Source organism: Trichosurus vulpecula, chromosome 2, assembly GCF_011100635.1.
Source record: "Trichosurus vulpecula isolate mTriVul1 chromosome 2, mTriVul1.pri, whole genome shotgun sequence".
Classification (NCBI taxonomy): Eukaryota; Metazoa; Chordata; class Mammalia; order Diprotodontia; family Phalangeridae; genus Trichosurus; species Trichosurus vulpecula.
Window position 1 is genome coordinate 262,021,401 of NC_050574.1, and position 16,277 is coordinate 262,037,677.

At 36.4% G+C, this 16,277-nt stretch overlaps 1 protein-coding gene across 1 annotated transcript in view; it reads right to left on the minus strand.

The window, feature by feature from the left end:
- Positions 1-6,420: 6,420 nt before the first annotated feature.
- Positions 6,421-16,277, minus strand: part of SATB2 (SATB homeobox 2) — a 227,402-nt gene continuing 217,545 nt past the window's right edge. The window contains exon 11 of the mRNA XM_036745121.1: positions 6,421-6,944. Coding sequence (XP_036601016.1) covers positions 6,483-6,944 — 462 coding nt within the window. The 3' untranslated portion in view covers positions 6,421-6,482. The remainder of the gene's footprint in view (positions 6,945-16,277) is intronic.

The window sequence follows — 16,277 nt, forward strand, 5'->3', positions numbered from 1 at the left end:
TGTGAAATTAAGCCCAGCTATCAGATGCACTCCATTTTCCAGACATGTGGCTTCTGAGTTTAAAAATCTTTTAAAACTTTTTCTTAGATTCTAATTTGTCCCATTAAGATAATTCCATTAGAAAATTAAAGTCAGTGAATAAGATTCTTAAAGCATCACTTGGCATCTTTCACCTTATTTATTTCACTCTGCTTTCCTAGATATACTCTGCATTTGTTAAATGTCTTTTCTAGCTTTGCTCAAACTGCTCTGAAATGCCTTCTCCCTCCAGTCTCCACCAACTTAAATCCTACTCATTTTTCAAGGGCCAGCTCAGATGTCACTTCTTTCATGAGGCCTTCTTTGATTACTCCAACCAGAAGTGATTTCTCTTCTCATACTGTGTGTCTCTCTATTAAATAATTAAATTGGGCGATTTATGTAAGGCCCTGCTAGTTGTTAGGAATATAAAAATTGAAAAAAAAAGCATTCCCTCCCCCAAAGGAGCTTGAATTCCACTAACGGGTTAGATGCAAGCAGAGCACATACAAACACAAAGCACATACAAATCCATGCAGAGAGAGCCAGACTGAGAGAATGCAAACTGGAGGGACTGCAGTCCTTTGGAAAGGCCTCAGATAGAAGGTGTCACCTGAGCTGAGCACTGAAGGAAGCTAGAGATTGTGAAGGGTAAAGGTGAAAAAGAGAGCATTTCAAACATGGAAGACTACCAGTGCAAAAGCAAAGAGGCAGGAGACACAGAATATTGTATGTGGGGAACACTAATAAAGCAGTTTATCTCGAAGTGGAACAATACGAAATAAGACTGGAAAGGTACTTGGGAGACAGATAGTAGATGGATTTAAAACAGAATTTTATATTTTTCCTAGAAGTGACAGTGAGCCACTAAAGATTTTTGAGAAGGGGAATGGTATCATGAGATCTGTACTTTTGGAAGACGATTTTGGCAACTGTGTTATGGCTAGATGGGACAGGGGAGATCCTGGATGCGGGGAGACCAATAGAAGTCTTCTATGACAATCTGGGTCATAGATAATAAAGGTCTTAACTAAGGTAGGTGTCGTATGAATAGAAAGCCATTGCTGTTGTTTTTATTGGTGTTGAGTCATTTTCGTCATATCCAGCTCTGCATGAACTCATTTGAGATTTTCTTGGCAGAGATACTGGGTTGGTTTGTCATTTTGTTCTCCAGCCCATTTTAGAAATGAGGGACTGAGGCAAACAGGGATAAGTGACTTGCCCAAAGTCACACAGCTAGTAAGTGTCCGAGGCCAAACTTAAGAAGATGAGTCTTCCTGACTTCAGGTCTGCCGCTCTTGTCCACTAGACTCTAAGTTCCTTGAGGTGGCAGACTATATTCTATTCATCTCTGAATTCTTCATTACTTTATGTTACATCTTCTACATGGCTGATCACAAATGTTTGTCAAATGAATGGATTAATGCTACTGTTGCTTTACATTTTGTACAGCAAATTCACAAATATTATTAAATTCATTCCTCACTATAATCCCATGAGCTAACCAGGGCATGTATCATTGTTCCCATTTTATGGATGAGAAAGCCAAAGATCCAAGGGATGAAGTTACTTGGCCAACAGTCTGTGGATAAGGAAGCTGATGTTCAAAGAAGTAGGATGTCTTGCCAATATAAAATGGAAAGTACTAAAGAGCAATGTATGTCTTACGACATACAAAATCTGGGGAGATTTTCATTTGAAATGCCATTAAGGTGAAAATGAATTATTTTCTGCCCGGACAGAACACATTCTTATTAAAGAGGAAGAATTTTGAGTTCCCTTTTCTGTATATTTTATTTTTATCTGACTTATAATTCTTTGCATCTCCCAAATCACCTAGCAAGCTGCTCTGAATGTAGTAGGTGCTCAAAAGTATGATCATATGATCACAGATTTAGAACTGGAAAGGACCTTACAGATTATTTAGTCCAGCCCACTCATTTTATAGGTGAGGAAACTGAGGCCAGAGAGAAGGACTTGCCCAAAGTCGTGCAGGTGTTAAGTGGCAGAACCGGGATTTGAACCCAGTTCCTCTCAATTTAAAATTATTGCTCTTTCAATTATTCAGAGTTTGGAAATTATTTTAGGACACATTTGAATAATTGGATAGGAAAAAAAGTCACTGCTCTGGATCAACGACAGGAATTAATTCTAGAAGCAGTTTCCTCAAATCTCCACGTGGATTGGCACCAAGCAGACCCACCCCCACCACAGGAATCCTGCTCCTAAGTCTAGGCTTTCATTGGCCACTTCCCCATACATATGTAAGACCAGCTTACATGCAGAAACTGGAGTGTATGAGGTGTTCAGGAGGACTAGTTCCTCTGGCATGAGGAGCGCTAATCCACCTTTGGTGTCTACCTATTTCACCCAATTCTCATTTGTGGCTCCAAGAAACTGTGGCATGCTCAGCAACCACACCCAGGTAAACCATCTTGGCAGACAGGTTAAACCAGGTTGAGGGGTTTGGGACAAGGGGACCCTTCATTGAGTTGGGGGGGCGGTGTACCATAAGCATGTGAAGACTTCCCTCAGCAGAATGGGCAGATGAGAAGAATTTGTTCCAATGGCCATGAAGGTGGCTGAAGCAGGTGCTGTCTCATGCTTAGAGCTTGGTTAGACATTGAAGAAGCTAAATTGTTTGTAGGCTGAACTGACAATCTCAGTGGGATAAAGTCCTGACTTTGGATTATTCTAACCCTAACCAATGCCCAAGTGGGAATTAATTTTGCTGTCTTACTCTGCTTTGTCTAAATCATCCAGGCCAAGTTTTCTAAATGTCATTATTATGTGAGGGCTAACTTCTCACAGCTTTATTTTGCTTAACTTTCCAATCAATGTCAAAGTATGTTGACATTTCCACCAGTGTTGAATGACTTTTAATATTCCTAGGGTTATTAACACAGATGGGCCTTAACCCATGTTTTTATGTCCACGGGCTTGTCATAAAACAAAGGTTATTTTTTTTTTGGTGGGGTGGCAGCAGGATGACAGGGAACTAGAGAATGCAGCAGATGGTTCATATGAAGTGTGACTGAGGTAGCAAGACCACTTCCATCCTTAGGTTAACAAAATGCAGTAAAATGGGCCAGAGGGAGAGAGAATTTACACTATCCAAAGAAAAACAGAATAAAGTTTTAATCTACTGTCTCTCTGCCCATTCTGAATCAGGCACTTGTTCCTACTACATTAGCTTCAGTCTTCTGAGCAGTTTTTTCCATTGTAAGCACTTTCTAAAAAATCATTTTCACACATTTCTTGAGGATACATCAATCCTTCCGGCATTCCTCCATGCACACATTATGATGCCCTGTCTATAAATATAAAAGACTTTTATTATGTCCATTAACCATGTACATATGTGTTCCAAAAGTTTCCTGACACGCAGTCATTTGTGGTTTTTTAATTATAAACAGAAAATATTCCCTAGAAAAATAAAGGAGAAAGCTCATAAATATATCTTTATACATTTGAGTTGGATTTGCATACTTAGGAATGATTGGCTAAATGGTCCTCTGAGCCCTGAGCCACAGGAAGTATGCGCGCATGTGTTTATACACACAGAGACACATCTACGGACACACATGCAATTAAATCCATGCATCCCATAGAACTTAAACATCTGTAAATGCTAATATGGTTGTCCCGATCATATTTTGTTTCTTAAATGGGAGAACTTCCCACCCTCCCCACCCCCAGGTTTGCTCACTTGAAAAATTCAATGGGAATGAAAGCAAGGCCCAGTAAATTACTTGACAAATTAAGTCATATTTATTGAATGCGTTTTATTTCAACAACCAAAAAATTCTAACAGCCTAACAATGCACATAAGTTAAAAATTAATTATCACTTAGTGATAACAAAGATAAAGTTGATTTACATGGAAAAAAAAGAACATTTACAATATGTTAATCCTTATTCACATTGTTGATACTGCAATAAAACACAATTTGTTTTTTTTTATTTCACAAAAAAGGCGGAAAATTGTGCTTTGTCAAGAGGCACTACAAGAGAAAGTTTCTTTTTCCAAATAGATATTATATGACAGATATTGAATAAATAGACATATATGCATTGTAATTCGCAAAGTTCTGGCAAGACCACAGGCTAAAATGCCCACAGATTCACTTTGAACCACTGCAGACTTGGCAGTGAAATTAAAAATAAAAGGCAAGACTTAGCATTGAAAAATACCTAATAAATTTTTGGTTGAAGTGTAAAAGATACCAAATGCTGATGCCATCAATAGATGAACCACCTTGCAAGAGCTTGGCAAAAATCATTTCCCATTACATGTACATAGTGATTTCAGCAACAGTGTAAGAAGACAATTTTGAAGGAGTAACTCTGAGAAGAACGTAAAGCAGCAACCATTGGAACTTGGGATCAAAGCTGCAGCATACTACAGAAAAAGAAAGGATGAGCACTAGGGCTTCGTAGCAAACAACCATCCTTTTGCAAAGGTATGTGACGTTCATGTCAAGATAAGTTCTAAACATTTTTATTTGAAAAAGTACAGGAAAATGTCCCTTTAAAAACTCCAGAGGTTACTGAGCAGCTAGAATTAGCTTGTATTGCAACATGTCTTCTCCCTGTATATTGTAAGTTCTGAGTAAATATCTACACATAGAGGTTTTTTTTTAATCCTACCTTTTATACCTTTCAAATATATAAATAGTATTAACAGTTATATTACAATGCTTGTGTAGTAAACAGAAAATAACTTTCAAAGTGATATTGCATGAGGTCTTTGACAAGGTTGCATGAGAACACAACTTAAAAAATCAAAGCACGAGGGATGACAGTCTGCCCACTACTTGAAAGCAGGGATTCCATTCATGTAGACTAGCATTGAAAATGAAGTCTCATCTTGGGATTGTTATCGATGAAAGTGGGGAATAATGTTACTAAAGTTGGGGGGTGGGGAGAGACAAAGCTCTAAGAGACCAGAAATACTAGGAGAATGGAGCTTGCCTGCTCATTTCACAGAATAACGTCTGTCAGCCTGCAGAAGTCCTGTTGGCCTGATGGAATCTCTGTGCTAGCTAGCTAGGTCACTGTGGGGTGGGGGCAATGGAACGTATTCACCGGTGACCAGTAAATGACTCTACTGAAACTCCTTACTTTGTTTTTCTTTGCCCAGAGCCGCACAATTGCTTAGCAAAAGGTTTCTCTCAGGAGGGCCAGCCAACATTGGAAATAGGCTGCTGTGTGTGACAGTGACTGGAATTGTTTAGTTCCACTGACAGAAGGGCGTGAAGCAGAGGGAGCCCACAGGTACCCAGGGATAACTCTGGAGGAGAGAGAGACCAGATCTCTGAGCAAGGAAGCCCTTCAACTGCACATTTTCTTTTAATTTCCTCACTTGCCATTCTACAGGGAGAAAAAAGGATTTTTTTTCCATTAAAAAAAAACACAAAGAAAATCAAGCATTTTTAAATGATTAGACTTACTCATTTTAAGCTCTGAAGCTGAGAACAGGTAAATAAATACCATGATAAAACTTGGTTTTATAGTAAAAATTCCATGCAGCCAATCTCAAAATGCTATTTTATCAAGACCTCACTAGTGGACAAGCTTTTCCATACTGAAGTTCAATTTTGCTTGTTTTGACTTCCACTAAAGTTCATCTGTTCACTACAGGAAGGACCAGTTGAGTAACGGAACGTATTGAATCATTTTAAGTGTGCATTGTGTCTTAAAAGTAATTGGACTTTGTCTTCTTAAGGTGCCCTGATTTTTTTTCCGCTTCATTTTCTTTTCTCTCTCTTATTTTTGGCAGTGTTGATTTATTTTGTTAAATAGATACCTCAATAATTAACCATCAAGCTGCCAGCTAGGAAGGTAGAGAATAATAATAAAAAAAATCAGGGACAAACATAGAAAATAAATAGGAATTCAAAAAATAGTCACCACACCCTGAGAGCAGGCGGCAGTTTATCAAAAAGCCAAAGCAACTCATTGTGAAGTGGTTTTAATACATAAACAAGTCTTGTCTTTAAGAACCCATTTCACAGTCTATTCTTTCAGATTGTAAAGTTCTCTGTCCCATGCAATTTTAATATATATATGTAAATATATATATATGTACATATACATATACACACACACTTGTAGTTTCCTTCATTTATTTTATAGATCTTTTCTTCCGAGAACTTGCTTTGCATTTCTTCCATAAGTGCAAGGTTAATGAAGGCATAGTTTTATGTGATTACAATTATTATTCCAGTCAAATGTAAAAGTGTAACACTCAAGTGTCTGTGTCAAGATGATGACTAATTCGGCAATACTGAACTCATTCAGTCTGCACGTGTATTCCGTGCAACAAAGAAATGTCAAAAAGGGGAAGAAATTTTTTTAAAAAATATGAAAAAACAAACCTAAAAACAAAAATAAAATAAAAAAGAAAATAGAAACAGAAAATCCTTGGACCAATGTCTTGCTCTCCATGTTGTGATTTCACATTATCTCTGGTCAATTTCCGGAGGAGCCGGCTTGTTTTTGTCAGCATTTTCCTCCTCAGCTTCCACTTTGTACATTTCCTCCGAGCCTTCTTCACTCTCATTTTCCTCTGATTCAGTCAGCAGCTCTTCATCCTTGTACTCAGCGACATCAACCCCAGTGCCCAAATGCTCTTTTAATTTCCCATGGTGCTTCACGTGGTACCGCTGGTTCTGGAAGAATTTGATGATGGTGTGTTTGGGGAGATCCAGTTGAGCAGAAAGGGTATGGATAGCCTCCTGGTCAGGGTAGAGACCCACATCATGAATAAAGCTTTGAAGGATTCCCAGGGCCTCTAAGGAGATCTTGGTGCGAGACCTGGGCTTTTTGGCACAACTGTCTTCAGCAGGAGGTGGTGGAGGTGGGGCTTCTTCTCTAGGAGGGGAACTTTCCTTGGCTGGCTGAGACTGCTGTCTATGAAGAACCTAATAATTAAAAATAGATATTCACTTTTAGTTTACATCCGCAAGTTCATTTCTTAAAAAAAAAAAGACTTTAAAACTCTTGGACGATGATGTCCTAAAAAAATGGAGATAATGAATATTAAAATTCATGTTTTTAGGAATCTAGCTTCTGCTGAACTTAAAATTCCATTGTGCAAATGTCCTCCTTGAAGCAACACTGGTAGCGAAGCAGGACAAAAAGCATATTAATCTGTTTTTGTTTATTAGTTACAGTAGCATTAATAATAATATCATTATATAATAAGAAGGGCTTAATTTTTTTGTTAGCGTGTAAAATCTACAGACAGATTATGATTCTAATATTCAAATTATAAAATTCAAATAGTTTGGTTAAGTAAGTGTTAAACCTTATTATAGAAGTATTTTTTATCATAGCTCTAATCATTTGAACATGGTCATCTTTTGCTATTATAAATACGTAACAATAGCATACATTTATGTGGCACTTTACAGTATAGAGAGCACTCTCCCGACAATAACCCTTGAATTCTTTTATGTTTCATGTGAACTTTTAAAAGTCTGACTATTTAACTTAGCACTTTCTAGAGAAGAGGGGAAAATCCAATTTGCCTAAGTAGTAAGCAAGGTGGGGGGGAATCTACGGTCTGTTAAAAACAAGTATATAGATTCTGTCTTCACTTTCCCTACTACTATGTACCACCATCTTCCTAGCTAAATATTTCAGCCTCCAAAGCTGGTGCTTCAATTAAAGGAAAAAAAAAATTAAGTAAATAAATAAAATAAAACTCATTCATCTAACCCAGTCCCAAGGCTACAAGATAATAAAAAGTGGTTTCTACTACAATTAAAATGGTAGCCTTTTGTTGAAAATTAGATAAAATATTTAGTGTGAATTCAGCAAATCTCATTCCCTAAAAACAACGCAATAAATGAAAGAGATTGAAACTCTCTGTGTAACAACAAATCAGCCTGAAAGATGTCAAAAGCTTATTTCTAATAATACACTAATTGCTGGTGGAACAGAGAATTCTAAAACATTGGGTGATAAAACACAAGTGCTAAAAACCCATATGAGGTTGACCAATTAAAATGAATGTTCCTGGCACTCTCTCTACACCACTTTGAACTAAGAGTAAGCTCGGGTGGTCCATTCTGGCAAGCTAGAATCAGCAAAAAAGTGAAAGCTAGAATACGTCAGCATTCTAATTATATTCAGTAGAAAAAATTCCGGCTCCATGTAAGGGCTGCACTACTCAGATGAGAGTCTTGGTGATATGCATCTATTCATATTTCTGATATCATCCATGGACCTGGAGAACATTCTAATAACAACCTCCATAACAACAGGTGAGAATTTTGTTTTCTGATGGGAATTTTAACATATACTTTTATACATGCACACTGTAAAATACATAGTCCAGAAACAAATATTAAGCATGCTATTAGAAAACTGCACTAATTAGAAAACAAAAGAGAATTTAAAGCCCTCGATTTTCTAAATTATGCCTATCTTCCTAGTGAGGAATCAGCATAAATGTTCCACTTAATTGAATCAGTAGATCATTCTTTGTTTTTGTTTTGTTTTCCCATTTTCTAAGAGATTTTATACAACTGAATTCTGAAATTGATCTAACATTTGTACAATAGGGTTTATTCATCATAAGCCTAGATGACAGATGTATGTATTCTATCTCTCTCTCTCTTTTAACCTGAAATTAGTTTTAAAAAAACTTGAAGGAGTCTTTTCTGACAGAGACCATGAACTAACAAGAGGATATATTTCAACAGCCCATGAACAAACTTCTAAACTGGTCCTAGCCTAGGCAGCTGCTGCTACAGTCAAAGTAGGTATTAGAAAATAGGTGTGCTGTGCCTGTCACTTATTTTTTGAAATTAGAATCTTCCTAACAGAAACTCATTATATAGAAACACATTAGAAGTTTGTTTGGTCAGTCAACAATCCCATAAACCAAGATTAGACAGCATTTTAAGACATTTTGCCCAAGGATGACAACATGATAAATCTACCATCTTTGAGCAATTCAAAATGCCAAAAATATGGAATGACATTAACATAGAAATGATCATTCTTGCTCTTATTAGAAGGGAAATCATTCATTCACAAAGAAATGGGGGAAAAAAGGTTTTTTGGAGTATTTAGGTATCTTTCAACATTCTGAAATATTTCAAAATATAGAAACAAAACAGGCCATTTCAACTTACAAAATGAGTTATGTTCCCAAAGCACACTTGTAAATTTATTACTTAGTATTCAGAATGTATTTTCCCATTGAAACATTGAGATGTGGTATATGTGTTTCAGGCATGCCCCCAATTGCCCATTAAATCTTGAATTATAACACTTCATTAATAATAGGGCATATTATAATTACCCTTATAAAATGCATTTAAAAGCTAGTTGGTGATGCCTAGTAAACATTTACCTATTGCAGGTTTAGAAGATAGAGTGAACACTAGCTGCCACAGAACCAAGTCACTGATTGGGGCTCCCAGGGCTTGGGACAGGTGTTCTGGCAAGAAAGGGGCTGAGGAGCAGAGGCGAAGCAGAAATAAAGTATCTAGAAACTTGGGGGTAAAAAGTTTTGGGAAACTATGTCATCTAGGGACAGTTGGGTAGTACAGTGGATAGAACATTGGGCCTAGAGTCAGGAAGAACCTCAGACACTTAACTACATGACCCTGAGCAAGTCACTTAACTCCTATATGTCTCAGTTCCTCATTGGTAAAATGAGGACACTCTGGAGAAGGAAATGGCAAACCACTCTAGTATCTTTGCCAAGAAAAACTTATGTACAAAGTCCACGGGGTTACATAGAGTAGGGCATGACTAAATGAACAACATGTCATCTAGTATGAGTTGGCTTGTTACCATTACTCTGCAACACTTTTTTCTTCTATGTATCCCAGGGATTGGCCTGCCGGCTTCTCCTGCTAACGTAATGCCTTGCACATTATAAGTGCTTAATAAATGCTTGTTGAAATGAATATTTGAATTGTACGTCTCTAATTCTTACCAAGTGTTTCCTTTCAATGAGCTAAAATCTGCTACTCTGAAACTTCTGACTCTTAGTCCTAGTATCTTCCCTCTTGGATTAAGCTGGAAAAGTCTAATCCTTCTTCTACATGGCATATTAATTATTGCTTCCTAGTAAGTTTTCTATGGGAGGAACATGAGGTTAAAAAAGCTACAAATATATTCAAAACACCACTTGAAACCTGCTTGCACTCAAACACCCCCTTACGTGCAGATACACACTGTTTGCCTTTGGTACCAAGTGATTTTAAAAACAAAATGGATAAAAATGCTAATATGACCAAAGTTGACAAAAAAGATAAAGCAACTCTTCCTAAAGCCCTCAGTGCTCAAATATGTTTTCAAGGCCACAATGAAAACCAGCTGGGAGCCATGTGCAAAATATAATATAAGCCTGCAGGGGAGGAAGTTAGATATTAAATGATTAAGTTTAGGAAAATATATAATGTAGTGTACCATTTGGGGGTACTCTGGATTACTTACAAGCAAAGGCTGTGGTCTTTTTTAAAATATAAAGCAAGAAATTATAAAGCAAATGACTGGTGATGCTTAAATTTGGGTAGGTGGGGGTGGGAGGTCCAGGTTATGACAATGTTACATAGGTAATTAGGGTAGCTAAGTGGCACAGTAGATAAAGTGCTGGGCCTGGAGTCATGCAAATCTGAGTTAAAATACAGCCTAAGACACTAATGAGCTGTGTGATCCTCAGTAAGTCGTTTAAACCTCCATTAGCCTCAGTTTCCTTATCCATAAAATGGGGATAATAATATCACCTACCTCCTAAGGTTATTGTGAAGGTCAAATGAGATAAAACCTATAAAGCACTTAGCACAGCTCCTGACATATAATAAGCGTTATATAAACGTTAGCTATTAATCACATCCTATTTCTAAGAAAAAGCCCTTGGATAAGTAACTTGGATTCAGGTCAACAGTAGTGTAAATCTATCAGGAGGCAACATGGACAAAACAGAATGTGGATGGTTGTTATTGTTCTACCATTCTAGAACTGCATTTGGCACCATGCACTACCCCTATGACATTCCTTTCCACTCCCCCCCCCTCCTTTTTTTCCCCCTAACTAAAGAACTATTATGGTTGAACTCAAAGGAAAATATCCCTCATCTCTGTATTGCAGTAAGTGGGAAGAGTACCAGCCTGGTTGTCAGACAACCTGGGTTTTGGATCTGGCTAATGCTGGTCAAATAACATTAAGCAAATTATAAATTATTTTAAATATTCTGTATTTCTCTAATATTAGTATGAAAGCATTTAAATTGTAAGAAGTATTTGCTATGACTGCTCTATTTGAATATTTGTTGATATTGTTGAAAAAAATATTGAAAATGAACTAATTATGACTTCTTTTGGGGGGAATATATATATTTACCTATGTAAACCATAACAATGAATAGGAACTATTTGCTATAAGAATTATTTTGCCAAGTTTTGGTTACAATGTATTTATTTTATTTCTTTTTTATTAAAAGGTATCTTCTTTCTTTTCTCAAAAACTTAATTGTGCAACAATATGTTGTGTGGAATTTAGATATCAATAGTTACATTGTCTTGTATCATTTTTTTCTATTTCTCAAAATAGGAATTTTAATAAAAAGGTGTGTTCTTTTTCCATCTGCAAAGTGATCATCCTACGCTATGAATGGGAAGTATCTTTTATGAATTACTGACCCAAATATTTGGAATTTTGTTATCATCTTTCTTGAGAAGGGAAAATAGAACTTATGCTGAAGTAGTGGAAAAAATATAATGAACAAAACCTGGATCTGGAGTCAGAAAATCTGGAATCAGATTCAGGCTCCAATATTTGCTAGTTATGTGACCACAGATGAGAGGGTCTCTTTACCTTCCCAACCCTCAGTTTTCCAACTAAAAAAATGGAGATGATAATCCTTGCCCTACCTACTTCACCGGGCTATTGTGAGGAAACCATAGCATAAAAGGAAGCCGTGCTACTTTCCTAGGTCAGGATAAATGTTAGCAAAATTAAAACTAGATCAGAAATCTATTGTGATTTCGTCTGCTTAGGAAATTTTCTAGGGAAACAACAACCAGGTCTTTTAAAAAATAGCAATGTAGATGACAAGGAATGTCAGCATCTTATCACATCACTTGTGATGTCCTATCATAATCTTCAGTCTTTCAATTAACCACTTTATGAGGCCTACCAACAAATACCAGAAATGTTCTACACTGATCACAGCTGTCATTCTAAGATCTACCAATGGTCTGATGTGCCAAGACTCTCTATCATTCCTCATTCTACTCCACACCATTCTTTAACAATCAAAATGAATCCTCAACATATTCGAATTTTCAAAGCTGATTTTTTGGAAGATGTCTTACATAGTGCTATCTGATGCACAGCAATCCCCTTCCCACAAAGGATAACAATGTTTTCCACCAAAAACTCAACACAGAACCCAAGGGAAAAAAAAATCCCCATAAACTAAGCCACTTCAGAAGGGAACATAGGATTCATGCAGGAGAAATTGGATCAGGCATTACTATCTGCCCTGCTGCTTTTCGATTTAAAATGCTGTCACCTATAAAACATATTCACTCAGATAAATAGTTCAACACCAGTTCTAACTTCAATTGAATTATTTTCCTTGAGTTAATCCTTATGGTTGTAATTTCACATGCTGACATAATAAGACTGTATTAAAGATTGGTGTTTAGCTTTGTTGCCTGGGGATAGGGGGGAGGAGGTAGGAAACAGTGAGAGAAGAGGAAGGATTATACTGTATCCTAAGGTCAAAACTCGGGAAAATCTGTTATTAAAAAAAAATCTATGAAGTGATGACAAATTGCAGACTACAGGTGTTAGATTACATTGTGACTTCAGGCAGGTTTAATATAAGTTGGTTTCCTTTTACAATTGCTCTTAGCAAATACTGCTATAGGTAGGGGATTAAAAAAGACAGTACTCAATAAAAGAAGACCATGTCAAGAAAAATCGATATCAACGTGCAAAACGATAGAAAGCCGGACATGGAAATGTGTGTTCAGTTTCATCCAGCCTTAGCTTAGTCTGATTTTCCTTTAATATTGTAACTAAAATGCTACTGTCACATCTTTTTCAAAGTAGCTTAATAACTTTCCAGAAATACACACTGAATATAGAAATCAAAGAAGAGAAATGTGGTAGTACACATTGTAATTAATGTATTAATCAAATTTTTTAAAATGGTTTGACTAGCATGGTCTTTTCACTTGTGTATGCTTTATTTATATTTCAAGGACCTGAGGTTCCACAGTCAGTATTTTCTCTATGTAAGCAGCTTGCTATGTCTCCATGAACTGGAATCAATTAAACACCCATCACCTGACAGTGGACCTGGGGATGAGTCTCTTGAAGCTTAAAGAAGCTTATTCTCAAACAACAGACAGACTTTTGTTCTATAAGACTTGACAAAGGTTGTTCTCTGACTTCAACCAGCTCATTCCACCCCATACCATGAAGAAGCATGAAATAGAATTTTAATGGTGATTCCTACTAATCATAATATAAACTCCGGTAACAAGTGCAGACAAGCAACCTGTCTATAATTTATAGTCTTACAGAGTTTTCTGAGCCATTGGGAAGTTAACTCATGGCCACATAGTGATTTTATCATGGAGCAGAACTTAAACTGAGACCAATGTCTCTATAGGTTAAGCCACTCTACTCTTGAAGGTACCAATATTTGAAGTTAAAGATAGCCATGGATAAGATAGATAGATAGATAGATAGATAGATAGATAGATAGGTAGATAGATAAATAGACAGAATATTTTCATCTATGTTATACATCTTTACTGATAGAAACACAAAACACATATATAACCACATATAAAATAAATACGTAAATATAAATTGCTTTGCTTTTGTTTCTGTTTTGAGGGGGAAGGCAGTTGCAACTGAGAGCACAGGAAGTTTTATGTAGAGGGCAATCCTGAACTTTGAAACAAAGTAAGTATTCAGAAAGGCACAGGTGAAGAGAGAGGGAGTATATTTCAGGCATGGAGGTAACAAGGGAGAAAGACTGTGAAAATGCACAGGGTCTGGAGATGAAATGTCATCCATGAGGAAAAAAAAGAAGGCCAGTTCGGTCATACTTTGGAATGACCTATTAATCTCCTGGTCTGTGGAAGGCATGGTGTTAGGTGCTCAGGAAAGAAAATAGATGAATAGAATCTCTACTCTCAAGGGCTTAGATCTTTGCATGATATCTCCAGAGTATAAGTTCCATAAGAACATGGACTCACACTTATTTAAATTCTGCATGAGCACCAGCACCCAGCTGAATGTTCTTTCTTCAGATAAACAAGAACTTAATAATGATGTATCATGATTAACCAACTAATGCTATTGGGATCAAACTTGGGGACACGAGGAATGTGGTTATTTATATTGCTTGTTATCCTTCTATACAGGTAGCTATGATGAATGATGGTAGGTCTTTAAAAAAAGTTTACGATGAATAAATGTCTCAATTGAAATGAGAATATGAGTGATAAAAAGGCCCCTCTAGGTAGAACTTAGACATGTGGTAATTCACATATAAATATTTAATATATTGTAATTATATCCTCCCTTTCATTATCATGATCATCTAAACATTTTTACTGAGCTTTTTAGGGCCTCATAGAGGTTGGCTGTTCTACCAAAATAAATAAAAATCCCATGGAAAATGCAGCTCTCTGAGAAGAGAAGAGGAAATAACATAGGCATTGACAAAACTGGCTAGAGCTAGAGGGATTCAGCTGTTGTTGTTGTTTTTCCTTAACAGAATAACCCAAAACACAAGTCTTATAGAGGTTGTTTTGCTTTTGTTTTTATGAAAGAAAGTAGTACAGATCTGACATAGAGCCTTTAAATTAGTATGAGGGAATAAAGATACCATTTTGTTGTGGTGGTGGTGGTTGTTGTCCTAGGACTTTATTGGTTTAGGGAACTCCTGGCATGAAAACACCATCAACCAATGCAGATAAGAAACCTGTCTATAATTTATAGTTTTAGAGAGTTTTCTGGGCCAGTGGGAGGTTAATTCACTTGTCCATGATCAACATAGCCATTTTATCTTTGATAAAACTTAAAATGAGACCACAGTCTGTATTGGCTAAGCCACTTCACTCTTGAAGGTATCAGTATTTGAAGTTAAGAATAGCCATGGATTTATAGCTTTATAGATGGAGCTACAGAAAAGCTAAAGAGTTAGGGTGGACTAGAAAAATGGTATCAGTAATGGCATTAGCAAGCTGAAATTTAAACTGCCTGGAATTTAAATGGCCAAAGACACAGTTACCAAAGTACACAGAATTTTCATTTTAAAGCAACGATCCTATTACTTGTACTTAAATCAGCCAGTTATTTGGTTTCAAAAGATTTTTGAAGGCCTAAATATAATTTCATTATCAGCACACCTAGAACATGTAAGCACCTTGAGAGTAGGAAGTGTTTCATTCTTTCTATTTATGTCTTTAGTGCCTAGGACAGTGTCTGTCACATAGAAGGCATCTAATAAATGTTAGTTGTTCTTCACTGAATACCACTTATAGAAGAATTAATGAAATCCGAATTCCCCTGTTTTCATTCTTAAATAGATTAAAAAAATAAAAGCAGGAAAAAAATCTTAATATATACATTTGTATATTTTCTTTTAAACAACGCTAGTAGAAGAAATAAAATTGCTTCAGACAGCTGATTTTTTACCCAATAGGTGGAAATGTTGGAACAAGGTTTGGGGTCTTTTTAACTTTTAAGTGGATAGGGTAGAGAATGGATACAGTTTATTAAAACAGACTTCATAGGCCCAGCCAAATAGTATGTCAATGCAGACTTTGATAATGATCAGTTTGGATAAGTACCAAGGAGCCAGGATATTTATTCAAACCTCCTCCCAAACTTCTTGGATTTATTAACCCTATGTTGGAAACCTCCCAAGAAATGAAACTCATTTGTAAAAAGTGATTCATATTTTTTTCACATTCCCAAATACCAGGGTAATAAGGGTTTATACCCACTTTTAATGATATCTCACAAGTCAAACCAGAGGTGGGACAATAATAACAAATATTTATGGTTTTGATTTCAAAATATCTTTATAAAATTTGAAGTCTGATATTTTTATTTTATGAATAGGTTTAATGATGGAAATCCATAGTTGCATGACTATTAATTTGCAAAATTTTTGCCATATTGTGTAGCTCTTGCTCTCTTTAAGACAGTCCTACAGTGTGGATAGACATAGCTAACATTGTTCTACATTCTGCAGG